Below are 19,730 nucleotides of genomic sequence, written 5' to 3'. Positions count from 1 at the left end.
TTTTTTTAATTTCATGATGGTTGGAGCTTCAGAGTTTAAACACATTGAGAGATCAATTTTGTGTTCTACTGTTTGCACATGAAATAGGATTTTCTCCACATAAAATGACACAACTGTCTTTCACGATTAATGAACAGATACAGCGTGTGAAGACAAAAACACACACACACTGTATTTCTATAGGTGAGATACTAAAGTGCCAGCTTCTCTTTCTTGCCCCTAGCCTCACCCTCCCACAGCCGACTCTGGCATTGTTTTACAGGCTGGGAAAGTTTTGGTCCATTTGGTTCTGTTGTGAAAAAAGCTTTCCCTCTTTATTTTATTCTGCCGTTTGTTGGGAAACATCTGAAAGAAATTGAAGGGTTGAAGGACAAAAGGGTCTGCATTCAGTCTGGAGCTGCGGCTTGTATGGGGGTACGGCCCATCTGCTGGCTTTAGGCGGTGCCCTGGCTAGGGAATGCCATAGGGTAGGACCGGGCTGAGGACCCAGAGTGGGGCACAGTCCTGATTCTGGTAGGTCCACATCTGACAAAAGGACCAATAGTGTTTTGTGATGCCAGGGCAAGAGAATGAATTCATCATTTGGCTCTTTTACTGAAAATCTAATGAAATAAAGGACCCCTATTGGAGGACAGTGAAGAAAGGAAGTAAAGAAATTGTTAATGATGGATAGAAGATCCAAGGGATTTGTATTTATATTGTTGCTACCTCTTAAAGGTGGTTCTTTAAATTGGTGGCTCATTACATCTTAGTTGCCTTCCTGTGTAGCTTCGGAAAGGGTAACTTCCATTGCTTTATATAGAAGGTAAAAGCATACATGTCACTTTCAGCCCTCTTCGTCTTGGGTCTTCCTCCATAGCAGCGTGGGGCCTTTCAGAGGCCCCCTAATCCAGCTAATCTACCACACTGAACTTTGATGGTGGCCTGGTCTGACCTAGCATGGCCTGGAACTGGGACTAGGCCTGTAAGCCACGAAGACAGAAGAGAATAGAATATATTTGAAGCCCACCACTTTAAAGATGGCCTTCCTCCATCCTAGAAGCCAGATGTGAGAAGCCGCACATTTCAGCTTTTGGTGATGGAGAGGTCAGGTGGAGAGGAAATGACGGAGGTTGGTGGAGACAGGGTACAGTGTTCAAACCAGTTATACACACACCACACACAAACACGTGTTAATACAAACATTATATTTTTTAAACGCAGCCATGTCAGGGCTTGTTGTGACATTTTTCATTTGCTTTTCACTTTCCCAATGTCGTAACTGTTGTGAAAGGGCTTTTAGTAGTGAAGCTTGTTAATGGATTCACATGTTTCACCCAGCAAAGTCGAGTTGTTTGCTAAAATGTAGGATGGTGGTCGGGTTTCTCAAAAACTTCCTCGGAAAAAAACTGTGGATTGGATTTAGAAAGATTTGCGATAATTTTGTTATTCTTTTTTATTTATTGTTGATCATGTTGCCAAACATGGACTAATATTTAATCTTACAAAATGTATCATGTTTTATAATAACCAGCATTTGGGGTGTTGAAACCCTGGGTATCCAAACTCAAAGGGGCTTTCTTCCTAGGGTGGGAACATTTCTGGGAACTGTCTCTTTAAGGCTGTGTGCAGGGAGAAGGTAGGGGGGATTGAAAAAGACTGAGAATGAGAAATAAGTAGAAAGAAAGATGAAGGAAAGGAAGAAGAGAACCCGGGAGATAGAAAGAAAGACAGACAAGAAAAGAAAATACAAGACAAGGTTGCTTCAGGAGTGAGCGGTGAATTGATCAGAGTGGTTGCAGAGCGCAGAGTTGGGTGGTTGGGGCCGGACCAGGGGGAGAAGGCGAGAAAGAGAGAGGGAGAAGAGAGAGGAGTGGCTGCCTGGGTGGTCCAGATGGGAGGAACGAGACACAAATAGCTATAATTTACTTCAGGAGGCCTGTAATTACAGAGCCAGAGTCTCTCCGAGCCACCCAGTTCCTGTTGGGATCAAAACCCCACACTGCAGAGGTTAACATACGAAATGTCAAAAAAGGTTTAACAGATGTCAAAGAGGTCTAAGAACGAAAAGGGTTCCATTTTGTAGTAGCCCTTTTTTGATTGGAAATCTGTGTGGCAAGGAAGTGGAGATATGTACCTCTAAGCACCATTTTTACACCAAGTCAGATATACTTCACAGTGTGATAATTGTTTAATAAAAGTCAAATAAACCCAGATTCTGGCTCTTAAGAAAAATCGTTATTTTGAGGAAATTAATCGAAATCTTTACCGTTGTGACTTCTTGGAAATAAATTGTTATAAAAAAAATGTTGTAGCACCAGATGTTCAGAATGAAAAGCAACAACATTTTGACTTTTGTTTTTCTTTTCGGGATGCACTAAGCCAGACACCCATGAATGCAAATAAACGAGATGACCTTATATTCTGAAGCCCCTGCCTAAGTCATTAAAGCCTTGAAAGCCAAGCCTAGAAATGTTTGACTACGTCTCCAAGGCGAAGAGTTCTAACCTGATCTCACACTTTCGCGGCGTAGCCTGAATAGTTTGTTTTTTCTTTTCTCCCCATCAATTATAGGAGCCTGCTACAGGCTGGGGGAGGTGCAGAGAGCGTGAGGAAACGAGAGAGAGGGAGAGAAATAATGAAAGAATTAAAAGGGGGAGACCGCTGGAGAGGAAGACAGAGGCAGGAGCTTGAGACAGTATTAGTATAGAGTATGAGAGGAGTAGACGCCGTCAGGATTGAGTGCAGCGCAGGGTAAAGTGAGTTAAAGAGTGACAAGAGTTAGAATTAAGAAGGAGATAGCCCTTGTTTCCAAACTTCCCCTACCTCCCCCTTCTCTCCCTCTCTTTCTCTCTCCGGGGTTGTCATGTAGTGGGACAGCAAGAGGGCAGACTGGCCCTCTGTGATCCAGCGCGGCATGTTTCATGTCCACTTGGCACAGGCACAGATCCCCCCGGCTGGCAAACTCTTTTCAGGGCAACCTCCTGTAATTAGGGGGCTGGAGTCTACCGCACAGCACAACATAGCTCGCCCTCTCCCTCTTTTTCTCTCTCTCTCTCCTTCTGTTTTTTCATCCTCCATCTCTTTTTTCATCATTACCACTTCTGACATCCAACATAACTCTCACTATGAATCTATTTACCTTCCTGTGTCGCCTCGTATCTCCAATTTCTTTGATGTCTTTCATCCCAACTCTGTTGGCCATATTAAAACAGCCACTTGCTGTTCCCTCTTAACCAACTCTCCTCTCATCATGATCTTTTCCCAAGTACTCAAAAACTCTAAATCGATATCTGCTGCCTGAGCAGAGTGGCAAAGGGCTCTGGGGCATCAGAAAGCTGGTTTTCCGAACGAACAGGGCACATCTGTTTCGCAGAGGGAGCCAATGAGAAGCTGTATTACTCATTTCTCTTGGCCAGACGCTGGCTTGTGTGAAGTGCCTTCAAAACCAACACTGGCGAGGGCCAAGGGCGTTGGTCGATATATGTGTGTGTTCTCTTGTGTGTGTGCATATATATGCATGCAACACACTTTGTTATAGGATCCAAATGTGTGTGGGCGCACATTTGTATAAGCGTTCAGTAAATAATGTGCTAATGTCTATCTATCTATCTATCTGAAGAATGTAGTATTAATTTGCCCTTTATACCTTGTTTTCCAGCTGGTAGTCGGGTCAGCACGGAGCTTCGCTACACCAAGGAGAAGCAGGGAGAGGAGTCAGTATTTACCTCACAGATGCTTATCCAGACCCCCAAAGAAGACGGCACCAATATTCTTACCCAGGAGGCTTTGCTGGTTCACATGGAGGCTGCCCTTTCTGCCAGCAAGGTCCAGGTGTCACTGTTTGGAAAGTAAGTGGACCACAGACATGTTATGTGAAAAAGTTTCCTTGTGTTGTGCAAATCAGACTTGTAAATTAAAGAAATGGTTTTCTCTCTTTCAGGTCATGGGATCTTAACAAAATATGCTATAAATCAGGAGTTCCTATTATAGAAAATGTCATGATTGAAAGGGTAAGTACACAACAAATTCATATGTTTTTAACACTATGCATTCATATGTACTTGATTGTGATGTTTAATCATCCTTCTTTTCTATTATCTGATCCTAGATGATTGACAAGCTATTCCCCTGTATGATAATCACCCCATTGGACTGTTTTTGGGAAGGGGCCAAACTACAGGGAGGCTCCGCCTATTTACCGTAAGTCTTGGAATATTTGAACAAACTTACATTTAGTTTTGCATATTAAAACATTTCATAGAAAGTTTTGGCTCTCCCTTTGCTGTCATTGCTTCCATCCGACTTGCCTTGCCTTTGGAGGGGTCTGTAACTTTTTACACATGCTGGATGGAGACATACAGTTGGGCTTTCAGTGTTCTGTCAGAGAGCGCTGCCTGTGACTGACAGCGGCGGTCAGTAATAGAGTTCTTTTAGGGCCCAGAGAGGGACTGGGGGGGGGGGGGGTGTCCTGACAGAGAAATTCAAAGAGAGAAAGTGAGGGAGAAATGCAGCGAGGGATGGATGGAGAGAGGAGATGGCTGCAGCAGCAACTGGGTGGTGGGTCGGTAGGACGGAGGGCGGGGAGGCGGCTGTGGTGGTGGTGGTGGCAGGGGAGCCCTTTGGGTCAGACAATGGTAAGCATTCTTTCAGTTTACGAGTGAGTGTCCATCAGTGCAGGGGCCCCGGAGGAGGGAGGGGGGCCGGCTTTGTCAGCTCACGGCTAACACTCGGCATTCTCATGGTAATGCCCCGGGCTCCCAGCTCCCAAGTTGTCCAACAAATAAAATGGGCAGTATTCAAGCCTCAAGTCCCTCGAGAAAGACAGAGAGAGGCTGCAAGACGGTTAACAGTGAGGTCTGGGCGTATTTGGGCATTTGCTGATTTTTTTTTTTCTTCTGCTTCTTTTTCAGCACTAAGTTCTCTTGAGAAATTGAGTCACTGAAAGAGGGCTTTTTTTTCTCGTCCGAGTGATATTTCAATTGAGTCCCTAGTTTATAAAATATAGTTTAGATCATAGCAGATGTTTCTTTGCAAACAGATTATTTGTTTAGATTTCAGAGTTGAGCTGAGACAGCGGTATGTTGCATGACAAGCCAGCATATACAGAAACAAACAAGTTTCCCATCCTTAGTATCTCCCAGTTGGCCTCAGAGAGGGTCTTTGATGATGCACACGTCTTCCAAGTGTTCCTGTAAATCACACACTGTGTTCAGCATCTGTTGTTATTTATTAATAGATTTATTTGCACATTTCTCATGCGGAGCTGAAGGGTACTTGTGGTGGTCACTGAGGCCTGTGTCCCCCTCAGCTTCCGCTTCACTTGAGCTCTGGTTTTAAATGCAACAAAAAAAGAGGGAGATGGAGAGTTAGAGAGGGAGAGAGAGGGAGAGAGTGAGAGGAGAGAGATAGATAGGAGAGAGCGAGAGAGAGAGATAGAGGAGAGATAGAAGAGGATCGAGAGAAGAGAGATCGAGAGAGAGAGAGAGAGAGAGAGAGAGAGAGAGAGAGAGAGAGAGAGAGAGAGAGAAAAAAGAGAACTTTGTGGAGAACAAAGAGCAGCAATCTATGAAAAAACAAAAGGGCCCAGGCCTGGTTCACTCAAGCAAAAACTAGCTGATAAAGGAGTTTGTCTTTGCGAGCAGCAGCAAAAGGGACCCTGGTATGTGGGAATAGGAGAGGAGCTCTCTTCATGAGCCATTGGAGGGAGATTGGGATACTTTGGGATTCTTTTATTTCCATCTCTTTCTGTCCCTCTTCTTTCTTACATTGTTGGACTGCAGAACTTGTCAATCATAAGTGTTTCTCTGCTCTGAATCAAAACATCTTGCCAATAATGTAGGATATTATTTATTTTGTTGAGTAAAAGCGAATAATATTCTAAAAGATAAATAAGGAGGGGGGGAAGCAGGATATCTAGCTTTATATTCATGCTAACTTATTGGTCAATGCATGTAAAACAATCTAGATGTATATTAGTTCCTTCAGCAAGAATACTGTTAAAGCTAAAAGCTTGTTTATGGTAGATTCATAGACTTTCCTAGAGAGCAAATTATGATTTCTTTTTTCTCAAGACGAAGAGGGATAGTACAGGTGATGCTCAGAAGAGACAGAAAAGTGTGAGATTTCCCCCTTTGCTTCTCGTCTCATTCCTCACCTATATCCCTCTCCTCCATCCTCCCAAACGTTCCCCTTCCCTCGCTCCTTATCAAGATGTTTGGGAGTCAGAGGTAATCGTTACGACTCAGTGCAGGACATTGAGGACTGGAAGCGAGCAGGCAGCCATCGTGCCTTTTCCCTGGGCATTGTGGCAGCGTGAAACAGGATAATAAACGCTATTTGATCCTGTATCTGCAGCTAGCCTCCTGCATAGCCCGGCCCAGGGAGAGAGAATTAAACTGAAATGAAAGAATTAAAGTTGTTCTGCTCATAGTGAAGGTTTGCAGGAAAGCAAAGCCATGCATCCTTGCAGGCATAAAGTGATAACAGTTATTTTACAGTTATTTCTTCAAGTTATTGTCAAATATGTCTGGGTTGATGCTCATATTGTATGTGTCTTTGCTCTCCAGGGGCATGCCAGATATCCAGTGGATGAATCTAGATCCAGTCAAGCTGATGGAGGAGCTGAGTCAGTTCACTTCACTGGAAGGATTTAAGGAGATGTTGGACAAAGCACAGGTAGGAAACAATACAGACTGACAGATTTACTGAATGAACAAAGTGCTTATTTGCATATGTTTTCCCCGTATACTGAGACGTTTCTAACATTGTTTATCTCTTAGGTGGGACATGCTTACATGAACAGGCCGTGTTTAGACCCCTCCGACCCTGACTGCCCTCTCAGTGCGCCCAACAAGGAGCTAGGAGAGGTAAACTCACACATTTCAATCATTATATAAATTGTATAAAGATTGGATGAAGGTAGCGCTCACAACTACAAAAAAAACTAACATATTGATTTGTTTTTTTCCTTCTGTTCCTCTGCTGCTCATCCATTCAGAGTCCTGACATTGCCGGGCGTCTCCAGGGTGGTTGCCATGGTTTCAGCCGGAAGTTCATGCACTGGCAGGAGGAGCTGATCCTGGGAGGTCGGGTCAAGAGCAGCCAGGATATTCTGCTGAGGTGTGTAGAGAAAGATCACACACTTCAGATTCTGGGGAGTTTTACAGAATATGTCTCAAGTTTACTCTTGTCTTATTGGAGGATGTGATAGTAAAAGAAGGGGGAGGGGGGGGGGGGGGCAGGCAGCCCGTCAACTTGTGAGCCGCCGTGCCTCTGGAATCTGTGTAACCCCTAATAACCCAACAGACATATGCTAGGAATGCCTGGTACCGAGAGGCATCGGTTTCCTGTATGACCCCGGTCCAGGATAGGCCCCCCACACTGTTACACATTTCTTGTGTAGGTTCAAAAAGAAAAATATATAGAAGGAGGGGAAAAAAAACTTTTAAGATTTTAAGATGACTATCTCCAGGTTCTTCCTTTAGTTTGAGTGTTTTTCTATTGACTACAACTGGATTTAAAAGCATGGCCGGTATATAAATAGATTCACAGCGTTGGGTTAAAGCCCAGATTATGACCCACACAGGCCCGGCAGAGCCTTGAATGAAAGAGGATTCCAGTCCCATCTGCAAGAGCCACACTTACTTACTCACTCTTAGATGTGATTTATGGTAATTTCTTTCACATTTTTAGCAGCAGTGCTGCTACTCGCTGCTTGTGTGCCAAGAAAACCTGAGGACATCTGGGATCGCAGCCGAGAGACCAGCAGACAGGCAGACTAGATAACACCTGCTTACATTGGCAGAAAGACAGACAGACAGGCAGGCGGAGAGATCCTAGAAGAAAAAGGCACCTGCCCTAAACCATTCACAGAAAGACATGTTCCAGTGTGTAGGTTAAGCAAAGGCATACCAAGAACATCTATACAGTCTGACTGGAATACTTTAATGTGATATTCGTGAGATGGATGATGCAGTGGAGGAGGGTTCCAACTCAACTCAACACATAATAAACCATGGTTGCAAAAAGAGACATCTATGAGGTATCCTAAACGAACATCTGTATTTTGTTGTTTTACAGTGCGGAGGCTCTCCAAACCATGTTCCTGTTGATGAGTCCTAAGCAGCTGTACGAGCACTTTAAAGACGACTACGAGATCCACGACATAAACTGGAATGAAGATAAGGCCACCGCCATCCTAGAGTCCTGGCAGAGGAAGTTTGTGGAGGTGCGAACATTACAAGTTTATTAAAATGCTCACACAGAAAAAAACGCAGTATATTTTGTTTTAGTGCTTTAGTGAACACTCACTCACACGCACACAAACATTGTGTGGGATTTTTTTTGCAGTGTCTGAATTCCATCAGTCTTCAACTACCTTGTAAAGCCAATTGCAGGGCAGACCAGTATGTGTGTGTGTGTGTGTGTGTGAGTGTGTGTGTGAGTGTGTGTGTGGTAGACCAACAATTTCTCTCTGTCAGAGCCCTAGTTATAGGAACAAGCTGTTGCTGTGATAGCTGACACCCACCACGGTGAGGGTGGGAGGGGGGAGGAGAGTGAGGGACATATGCATGGGAGGAGGGGTCACAAACTCAAACGTAAACTCACAGAGACACGACACCTCCTCCTGACACATAAAACAACAAAAACAAACCTATTTGAGATTGCAAATGATTACTAAATGGGAACAGGTTAATGGCTTTTGGAGGCCATTGGTCCATTTGTGGCACAGAGTGGAGAGAGAGTAGCCTCCCGAGCCATGTGATCCCATCCCTTTCACCTTTGACCTCACAACCTCTGGCATCTGTGCTCATTACTCCTCAGTTGTCATACATACACACGCACTCACACACATGCTAGCACATGTAAAAACACACACACAGACTCACTTTCACACACATGCACATTTCAAAGGAAAAGGGGGCTTTTTCTGTTCATAGACCCTGAAATATGGGGCTGTAGGAGAGGCCTGGGGAAGCATTGGTCAAAGGGAGGAAGTGTGTTTTCATGTGAAAATAAGTTCAGTTAGCATTTCTGCTCCTCCAGTACTTTAATTATCTTGACAATTGACAATTATTTTGGTAACGTGCCGAACAATTAAGAATTGTATTTAAATTAAAATTATTTTTATTCAGGTGGTCCACCAGAGTATCCCATCCAACTCCAGCCAGTCCATCCAAGGTTTCTCCACCACCACCCTCAACGACATCATGAAATCATTCTCCGATGTCAGCGTCATCAGGGGTGGCCGGAGGATACCTCCTCATGGTGAGCATTATAACTGATTTTAAATCAATACATTTTGGCTCGTAAATGAATGAAAAAGGTTCAACTTCACTGGGAAATAACCAATATTTAATATGGATTTCTCCTCTCTAGCTCGCCTATGCCTGTGTGACCATGCTAAGGTGGGATTGTTCCAAGTCCCAGGGTGCAGTGGGGCTGGCCGGGGTGCTGTTGGTGGCTCTGTCAGTGGCCGCAGGACTGGGTCTCTGCTCACTGCTTGGCCTCTCCTTCAATGCTGCCACTACACAGGTACAACACAAAGGAAATGCAATACTTTAATGAAGTGATACCTTACTGCTATCCTCTTTTCTGTGATTTTAAGGCCATATTTTGATGTTCATTGTTTATTCTGGCTCTTTCCCATCAAAGGTGCTTCCCTTCCTGGCCCTTGGAATTGGTGTGGATGACATGTTTCTGTTGGCTCATTCCTTCACAGTGGCTGGAACTAACATCCCCTTTAAGGTAATTATAAGACTCTATTCTCTATTTTCCTCTCCTCTCCTCTCATATCCCCTCCTCTCCTCTCCTCCCATTCCCTCTTAACACTCTTTTTTTGTTTTAAAGGAACGGACAGGAGACTGTTTGCGTCGCACCGGCACCAGCGTGGCCCTGACTTCCATCAACAACATGATCGCATTCTTTATGGCTGCTCTCGTACCCATTCCGGCCTTGCGAGCATTCTCTTTGCAGGTATGTCTTGCACACACACCCCCACACGCATGCACACAGACATAAACACATGTACACAATCGCACACCAAGAGGCCAAAGTCTCCTTTGAAAATGAAAGAGATAACTTAAGAGAGGTGACATTCATTCAGAGCAAGGAAAGCCTTTGTTCCTGGTTTTACTACTGCTGCACCTACAGGGCCAACATTTCTCAAGTGTGTGTGTGCGTGCACGTTTAAAATGTGGAATAACCAGAGCAAAGAGAGTGATGAACAGAAAGAGAGAGAAGGAGGGAGGAGTGGAACAGTATATCACTGGCCCGTCAAGGCGCTTTGCTCTGATCTGTGACTAACTGTGGGTGGTCTGAAACACACAAGCAAGCACAAAAATACACACACGCACACACACACACATACTGGAAACCAAAGCCAGTTAGAATGTCAGCTTCAGGGGCTGGCGTGAGTGGGGAGGCAGTGGCGTTGGTGGTGAAGGGTGATGGTTTCGCTCAGACTCGCAACATATATATTCCCTCCCGCTCTTTTCTCTCACTCTCTCTAGTAGTTATTTCATTCTGGCGCTCTTTTCTTTCTTCTCCCTCTCTTCTTCTCCCCTTCTGGCTCGCTTAGTATTCCTGGCTGGTGATTTAGAGTTAGGCTTTTCTTTACTCTCTGGGCTGTGGTCTGAGATACAAGAAAGAAAAAAAAAGAAGAAGAAGGAGCCCTGACTCTCCCCAGCTGGGTTGTGGTGTCTGTGATTTCACATACTGTTCTCTGGCTTTTCTCACTCTGTTTTTTTCTCTTTTTTTGTTTCCCTCCTTAGGCAGCCATTGTGGTCGTGTTTAACTTCGCCATGGTGCTGCTCATCTTCCCTGCCATCCTCAGTTTGGACCTCCACCGGCGCGAGGACAAGCGATTGGATGTCCTCTGCTGCCTGTACAGCCCCTGCTCTGACCGCGTCATCCACCTGTCTCCTCACGAGCTGTCGGACGCTGAGCAGCCGCCCACGCCTACCACGGCAACGACGCACACGCACCAGTACTCGGCGGGATCCACAATCACCACCAGCACTCAAATCACCACCACGGTGCAGGCGTTCACGCAGTGTGACGCAGCAGGACAGCATATTGTCACAATCTTACCACCTACCTCACAGATCTCCACCAGCCCGCCCTCCATCATCGTATGCCCCACGTCCCATCCTCAAGGTAAATAGAGCTATATTTACATCCAGACAACTATTTTATTTTGTATAAAGCAGTCTCTGAAACCAGTAATGAATCACAAGCTCTAATTTCCTAACTGTATTTCCTTCCTCTAGCCGTCACACCTTCCCCCACCACCACCTCAGTGCCAGACCCCTATGGCTCCCAACTCTTCACCCCTACCTCCAGCTCCACACGGGACCTCCTAGCCCAGGTGGAGGATTCCAAATCGGGAAAGGAGTGCGTCCCACTCCCTTTCATGCACTGGAACCTTTCCAGCTTCGCCAGAGACAAGTATGCCCCTCTGCTCCTCAAGCCTAAAAGCAAAGCCATCGTGGTGGTTCTTTTTCTGGGCCTCCTGGGTCTCAGCCTGTACGGGACCACCATGGTGCATGACGGCCTCTACCTAACTGACATTGTGCCACGTGACACCAAGGAGTATGACTTCATCGACGCCCAGTTCAAGTATTTCTCCTTCTACAACATGTACCTGGTCACTATGGATGGATTTGATTACGCCCGGTCACAGAGGCTGCTGATTCAGCTGCACAACGCCTTCAACTCTGTGAAATATGTGGTCAGAGACAGCGACAGCAAACTGCCCCGCATGTGGCTGCACTACTTCCAGGACTGGCTCAGAGGTAGGAATACAAGCTCAGTAATGTTATTATCTTTTGAGTCAGTCAGGCAATAAGGTTCTCTGTTCCCCTGAGAGTTTTTGATAATGATGTCGGGATCTGGTAAAGGCTGCAACCGGTTTTTTCGTGTGAATGAGTGCGTGTGTTCACAGAGGTGAAAATGTGCGAAGGGGTGAATGAAAGTTCAACCCTGCTGTTTACCCTCGTCCACCTGGGCTCAGGGGTGGTGCAAGTAGAGGGGTTGGGGTCGTAGGTTATCTTTGCATGTGTGTGTGGGTGTGTGTCCTCAGGCTACATAGGCCCAGTCAGGAGGAAGTGATAACTAAACTGTGCAATCTCCGCCAGATGAAAAGGAAACTTGATATTTTACATGTTCAACACCACAGCCACTAGAGAGATAAATGGAAATCTGCTATAATTTCATGGTAATGAAAGACTCAATATTTATAAATGACCACCACACTCATTTTTTCTCTTATTTTCTGCATGTCTTATCTCACACGTAGGTCTTCAGTCTGCTTTTGATGCTGACTGGCTCGCAGGCAGGATTACCTCTGACAGCTATCGTAACGGCACAGAGGACGGAGCGCTGGCGTACAAGCTTCTCATCCAGACCGGCTCCAAGAAAGAGCCTTTCAACTACAGCCAGGTATGTCTGCGAGAGCTCTAAAAAGGAATCCACTTGTGTGGCTTAGTGAAATAATACATTATCAGCTGTCATTTTGAGTACAACGCAATGCATGAATGTCCATTAATTCAGTATTTCTGAATTGCCTTTCTCTAGCTGACTGCTCGTCGGCTGGTGGATGCAGAGGGTTTGATCCCTGCAGAGGTGTTCTACATTTACCTCACAGTCTGGGTCAGTAATGATCCTCTGGGCTACGCAGCCTCCCAGGCCAACTTCTACCCCCATCCTCGTGAGTGGATTCACGACAAGTATGACACCACAGGAGAGAATCTACGCAGTAAGTATCCTATTGCAATCATTTATTTTGGCAAAAGTGGATCAAATCTAAATAGTAAATCATACTAAATCTGACTTTTATCTTCATCTTCTCTTCAGTCCCAGCTGCAGAGCCCCTGGAGTTTGCTCAGTTCCCTTTTTACCTAAACGGACTTCGCCAGGCCAGCGATTTTGTGGAGGCTATCGAGAGCGTGCGGTCCATCTGCGACGAATTTAGCCGCAAAGGCGTGTTAAACTACCCTAATGGATACCCATTCCTGTTCTGGGAGCAGTACATTGGCCTCAGACACTGGTTCCTGCTGGCCATCAGCGTGGTTCTGGCCTGCACCTTCCTGGTCTGTGCGATGCTCCTGCTCAACCCCTGGACTGCCGGCATCATTGTAAGCAAGCAATCCGTTTTCTGTACAACTCTTCATCATAACTTCTCCTCATCCTTCCACTCATGCTACCTCAACAACATCATTAGCCCCTTCCTCCTCTCACTTTTTTCTCACCCCTTCTCAGCACAGCTCAATAACGCTGTCTAGGGGGCCCCTTTTTCTCTGCGGAGGGCCAGTACACACACACACACACACACACACACACACACACACACACACACACACACACACACACACACACACACACACACACACACACACACACACACACACACACACACACACACACACACACACACACACACACACACACACACACACACACACACACACACACACACACGGGGACCTTTGTCATTCTAATGTAGGCTGGGCCGGCCATAGAAAAGGAAATGCAAAGGAGCAAGAAAGGCTTTGCCCTCCTGAAGCCTCTACCTCCAACTCCCTTACTGCTTTTGTCAGGGGGAGAGGGAGAGACTTAAGGACAGGACAGATCTGCCCAGTTGCGACCTTGGCCTGCTCAACCCATCCATCAGGGGTGTGTGTGTGTGTGTGTGTGTGTGTGTGTGTGTGTGTGTGTGTGTGTGTGTGTGTGTGTGTGTGTGTGTGTGTGTTTGTGTGTGTGTGTGTGTTTGTGTGTGTGTGGGAGGGAGAAATTGTGAGAAAGAGGGAAAGAGACAGTCTAAGTGTTCAGCAGTTGGAAAACATTTCACACACAAGCTGGTTGGACTGGTGGTCCTTAAGGGCCCACACATACACAGATCCACATGTCCCTGAACATTGGGGGGGCTGTAGCTCAACAACAGTGCCAGTTTCAGTTAGAATGTGTTCAATTTAGGTAGTGGTCCCTAGCAGCACTGATTGAGACAGCAACATAACACAGTCTCCTCAGACAGAGAGGGAGAGGCACGGTACATGCACGTACAGTTTCCAAACATCAGCCTGCCTACGAAGGTTTCACCCTGCCTGTATGTGGTCGAGCAGTAAAAACGGCTTATATCATTTCCAATTTAACCGTGTCCAAACTCGAAGCCCCCGCTGGGATGAAAAGCTCCTTTTGACCGGGAACAGATTTCTCCTCCTTGTTTTCTAAGACTTGTTGTTGTTGTTTGTGTTGCGGTTTACAGTAACTTTGCACGTTTACTATTAAGATTATGAGTCAGCCAAAACAAGGCATTACACTGCAAGATGTTTCATTAAAATATCGGAAACAATAACAAAAAAAAGGAAACGGGCTGCTATCTAGTGAAAAACAAGGTAATTTGTTCTTCACAAACACAGACAGATGTATCTACGGTGCTCTGGTAGTGACAGAGTGCCCACACTCTGTTGTCTCAGGCGCTGTCAATCATTTCAACCACCTCTGAGAAGGAAAGGGGGAGGGAGGAGGGGAAGGTATTAGCCTCGGGCCGGGTAATTTGATGCCATGTGGTTGAGACCCTGAGCACAGGGTCAAAGATTGTGTGGGGTGAAGAGGCAAAAGGGCTCAATTCAGTCACTTAGGAGAGGCATATTTGCTTTTATTGTTCACATGCTTTTATTTTGGTTTTACTGCTTGTTTCCTCATCATCCTATGCTTCTCAAATACTGGCAGCTGAAAATGATTTAGTTTATAACACTTTGTTTCCATGTTTTCATTTCAGGTGTTTATCTTGGCTATGATGACAGTGGAGCTGTTTGGCATCATGGGTCTAATTGGCATCAAGCTGAGCGCCATCCCTGTAGTCATCCTGATCGCCTCGGTGGGCATCGGAGTGGAGTTTACCGTTCACATTGCACTGGTAAGTGAAGACCCAGCACAGAGCAAGAGCACACATAGGGGGTTAACACATCATTTAAGATGTACTATTATTGAATGTATTTTTCTTGCAACAAGGATTTATAATTACCAGTTTATAGAAAGCAATAAGCTGCATTGCAAACATTTAAGTTGTTGTTAAGTGTCCTGCGGCTTATTGCCTGAAATGGAAAGTCAAAAAAGGTAAACTAAGTGTGATTAAAGATTTACAAGGAAACATTTGTCTTCCTGGTTCATGCTGGCAGCTTTCAAGCATAGTGTACTGTCTTGTAGTGTAGTGTAGTAATCCCCAACAAAACCAAATTGCAGGAATGCCAAGCCTCGCCGCAAGCACTACTTTTGTGTGATCGGCAAGATTTCAAACTAATTTCTTCTCCCCTCCGCTGCAGGGCTTCCTGACAGCGATTGGCAACAGAAACAAGCGCTCGGCAGTGGCTCTGGAGCACATGTTTGCTCCGGTGGTCGACGGAGCGATCTCCACGCTGCTGGGCATTCTCATGCTGGCAGGGTCAGAGTTTGACTTCATCATGAGGTGAGAAGCAGTGTGTGTCTGCATCTGTGTGTGTGTGTGTGTGTGTGTGTGTGTGTGTGTGTGTTTTCTTATGAGTGACGCTGCTAACTCACACAGCCTCTACAGCCCATTTGTTACCTTTAATGATTTGGTTTTGCGCCACTAGTGTTTGTGTGTGTGTGTGCTTGTATTTGTAAGGAGCCAGTTGTCCATCATTACTTTGGGAGGAAGCTTAGTGGGGGGGTCAGGGTTGCATGCAGGTGGAAATGTTATACCCCTATTTATGCACACCACACACACACACACACACACACACACACACACCACACACACACACACACACACACACACACACACACACACACACACACACACACACACACACACACACACACACACACACACACACACACACACACACACAGAGTGACAAATATGCACCTGGTTCTGTCACTCTGAGCACACACACCCGTCTCCTCAACCTCACAGCACAACAAATGGGGAAAACATCAAGGGTGTGTAGCAGCTGCTCATAAACATGGAAGTGTTCTGCTACCCACTGGGTGATGTCTTTCCCTCTCTCCCTCTCTTTCACTGCGTTTCTTTCACACACACACATACAAGGGGGAATCTGTAAAAATTCCTATCATCCGTTTGGCATTCTGTCCCTCCACGTTGGGTGCCGTAATAAAAATTGGAGCTAAATTTGAACCGGTCAGGCAGTCAGATGGTCTGAAGCCCACCAACAGACATCACTCCCCTCAGTGTGTGTGTCTGCGTGCACATAGTGTGTACTTTTGTGTGTTTTCTACCACTGTTTCATGGTCAGAGTGGAAAAAAGGCAAATAGCTCAATGTTTTTCAGCTGAATGTGGTCTAGGCCCAAACCCGAAACCACAGCCTTGAGCTCACAGACTGCAACAGGCCTCCATGACATAAAAAGTCCAGTTTTTCTGCAGAGACAGAAGCATGGAAAGGAGGAGAAATACTTTGATGGTGGCTTCCTTTAAAGAATACAAGGTCCTGGTGGGTGGGAAGAAGAACAAATCCTCCACGGTTTTGGAATGAAAAGATAAAGAGGTGTAAATAGGGAAACATTTAGAGTAAATATGACTGGGAATAAGAAAGTCAGAGGGAACAGTTTTTCAGCACTTTGTTTCTTCTTTTCTCCCATGCATCTGTGAGAGATCCTTTTCAGAGGAAGGGGTGAGAAAGAGAGACAGAATGGGTCTATAGTATCTCTGTTGGAGGTCTTGTTTAGCTGTAGCTGTGGGTCGGGTGGAATGGGGCAACGCCAGAGCTGGCTAGCTGGGGAGTAGCAGCTATAATAAATACCGCTGTATACATCCCCCTGGCCTTGTAATGCACTGAATAAACAGCAAGCATAGCTGTGCTCAGTCCTCTCATCTCTCTCTCTTCTCTCTCTCTCTCTCTCGCGCTCTCCTCTCTCTCTTCGTCTCTCTCTCTTCTCCTCTCTCTCTCTTATCTCTCTCTCTCTAACACATGCGGCCAAATAGTACACACACACAAACACACATCACACACACACACACACACCACACACACAAACACACACAACACACACCACACACACCAACACCACACACACACACACCCCACACACACACACACACACACACACACACACACACAACACACACAAAGAAATGCACATATGTACAGACATGTAAACACTTACGATCTCCTTCTCATACACACGCAGCTCCCCAGGCCCTGACAACGAATGGAAAAGATTACAGTTTATATAAACAACAGAATTCCTAACAGCGAGACACTGTTGGAGGTCCCACAAACGTCTCACTTTCTTTCTTTCTGTCTTACTCTTCTCTTTTTTTTTTTTTTTTACTCTGTAAAACTGCTGTTTTGGAATAAAGCAAGTTAGAGGCAAAGGCTGTGCCGTAAAACGGTGACAACCTATTTTTGATTTCAGCATCTGTGCTTTGATTCAATAAAGCGTTCAGATAAAATATCTGTGTGTGGTTGAAAGGCAGTCATGAGTTGAGCAGACAGCAAGAAAATGAAAATATCCCCCTGAAGTGTTTTGTCAAAAGTGGTTAGGATGACGTGTTTTGCTTCTTGTAAAGGAAAAAAAAACAAGAACAGAGGTTAAAGAAGAAAGTATTTCAGAGAGAGTTGGGGGCTGAAATTGGTGCGAATAAGGAAATTGTGAAATCCCACCCAACATGCAAACCTTCAACTTTTTCCTGAAGAGTGACCTTTGCCAAGTGAAGTAGTAGTAATAATAATAATAATTGTCGAAGTCCATTCAGGGATAGAGTAGCTTGTTTCCAGAACACCACACAGCTATTATTCCCGTCTTTGTTGTCTTTTTTTCCCCTTCGTTCCAACAATCATTTTATTCCTCCCTTCCCTTTTTTTTTTGTTGGTGGTTAGCATCTTACTGTCTCTCTCTCTTTCTGCTTTCTGTTAGTGTTTAAGTGGAGTCCTCTCTAATTTTCTTGGGGAGCTCTTTCTTGTGGCCTGCCTCCACCCCTGGCCTCCTCAAAGCTCCACTGAGATGCACGCACACGCAAAGAAACGCACACACTCACTGAAAAACAGAGAGAGACAAGTCTTGTAGCGGCCGCAGTAGAGGCATCAAAGCATGTTTTAGTTGGACTGAGTGGGAATCAGATTTGCCCCCATGCCTTTGATACACAAACACTGGGCTTTCCCTGACTTCTTCCCCTGAGCTACTTCCCTTCCTCATGTGCCAACTGTGTGTGAGTTTAGAGATGTGCATATGTGTTTGTGTGTCCATATAAAACATCTGGTAACTGGTATTTCCTTGTCGCACTAAAATGCATAAAATTAAAATCTACGTCAAATGTTAAGTGTTGTCAACATTTTCATTAATTTTTCTGACACTAAACTCATCTGAACTTTGGCCAGATCCCTAAAAACCATGCAAAGGAAAATAAGAATGAAAGGATTGTGGGCCTGTGTGACTGTGACTGTGTGTCCCAAGAGAGATTGGATATAGGAAACTATTTTGTTCTGCCACTAACTGTGTCTCCTTTAGGTTCATGTTCAAACTAACGTCCCTTTTCTCTTCGTTCTTCAGGTATTTCTTTGCTGTGTTGGCTATCCTCACTCTTTTGGGGATGCTGAACGGCTTGGTTCTTCTGCCGGTCCTCTTGTCCTTGATGGGACCCCCGTCTGAGGTCACCCTGGTTGATAATGCCAGCCGCCTGCCGGTGCCTTCCCCTGAACCCCCACTGCCCCCACCGATGACCCACCATGGATACTACACGGGTCACCACAACCCGCGGGTGTCACGTCAACAGGCTTTTTCAGAGTCTTCAGACTCTGAGTATTACTCGGAGATGACCACCACTTCAGGGATTGGGGAGGAGGATTACAAGTACTGTGATCGGAGTGCGTACATAGAATCCGGCGTTCCAACTGCAACATCTCACATACTGCTGGAAGCCAGCAAGAACCCAAGCTTCCCCAAACTTACGGTATGCTGCATGTCCACACAGATAAGATAGAAACCACTTCCTGTCTGTTCTTCAAATTCATGTGTTCTTCTAGAAGTTAACGATGACATTTTATTTGTTGTAGGTGGTGAAGCCGTTCAGAGAAAATGCAGCAGGAACTGGTGGAAGGATCGAACCGCTAAATGAATCTTCCCACAATGGATCCCAGGTTACATGCTGGGATGGAAACAAGCAGCCGGGCCTCCAGAGGCTCTCGGCACAACACTTACCCAGCGACAGACCTCACTTACATGGGAGGACTTGTCAAAGTGGCCCCAGGCTGCAGAATGGCAGAGGGCCTCAGCCAAACAGGACTAAAGGGCCAAGCTATACTAATAGCAGCTCCGCCCTGCCGATGCAACAAGTCTCCATGGGGGGACCTGTTACTACGGTAACAGCCACAGCTTCGGTGACGGTGGCTGTGCACCCTACCTTGCCGGGGGCGGCTTACCAAGGCTACATGCATGAAGGTTTTGAAACGGACAGTGAGTCGGACTATTTTGAGGCTGCTAAGAGAACTCGTGGTGACAAAACAAACTTTTCTTCATGTAAAAGAGACTCTTTAGAGCTCCAGGACTTGGAAGCAACACAGAGCCAGACAGAGCATAAACTCGGCAAGACACAAGGTGAGTTAGTAACCAGTCAATCTTAAATTGAGTGCAATTATAATCCTCTAAACATGCATATAGAAACTGATCGTAAAACAAATCAAGAATTACATTTATCTTTTTGAATACGATTTCCAGTATCTATTTTCTGCGCTTGAATGCTGTTTAGCAATATCTAACCTTTTTCTCTCTT

General features: G+C 45.5%; 1 protein-coding gene across 1 annotated transcript in view; it reads left to right on the top strand.

Annotated features, from left to right (window-relative positions):
* The window catches only part of ptch2 (patched 2), a 29,175-nt gene that overhangs the window by 7,298 nt on the left and 2,147 nt on the right, over positions 1 to 19,730 (top strand). The window contains 21 exon segments of the mRNA XM_034234552.1: positions 3,641 to 3,830; positions 3,923 to 3,992; positions 4,091 to 4,182; positions 6,549 to 6,657; positions 6,762 to 6,848; positions 6,980 to 7,101; positions 8,062 to 8,209; positions 9,117 to 9,224; positions 9,226 to 9,249; positions 9,361 to 9,516; positions 9,637 to 9,729; positions 9,832 to 9,957; positions 10,755 to 11,139; positions 11,253 to 11,777; positions 12,281 to 12,423; positions 12,559 to 12,739; positions 12,838 to 13,118; positions 14,762 to 14,899; positions 15,306 to 15,448; positions 18,512 to 18,911; positions 19,015 to 19,555. Coding sequence (XP_034090443.1) covers positions 3,641 to 3,830; positions 3,923 to 3,992; positions 4,091 to 4,182; positions 6,549 to 6,657; positions 6,762 to 6,848; positions 6,980 to 7,101; positions 8,062 to 8,209; positions 9,117 to 9,224; positions 9,226 to 9,249; positions 9,361 to 9,516; positions 9,637 to 9,729; positions 9,832 to 9,957; positions 10,755 to 11,139; positions 11,253 to 11,777; positions 12,281 to 12,423; positions 12,559 to 12,739; positions 12,838 to 13,118; positions 14,762 to 14,899; positions 15,306 to 15,448; positions 18,512 to 18,911; positions 19,015 to 19,555 — 4,062 coding nt within the window.

The sequence above is a fragment of the Gymnodraco acuticeps genome, unplaced genomic scaffold (genome assembly GCF_902827175.1).
Source record: "Gymnodraco acuticeps unplaced genomic scaffold, fGymAcu1.1, whole genome shotgun sequence".
NCBI lineage: Eukaryota > Metazoa > Chordata > Actinopteri > Perciformes > Bathydraconidae > Gymnodraco > Gymnodraco acuticeps.
Note: the sequence above shows the minus strand (reverse complement) of the source record. Positions and strands in the feature narration are given on the sequence as shown.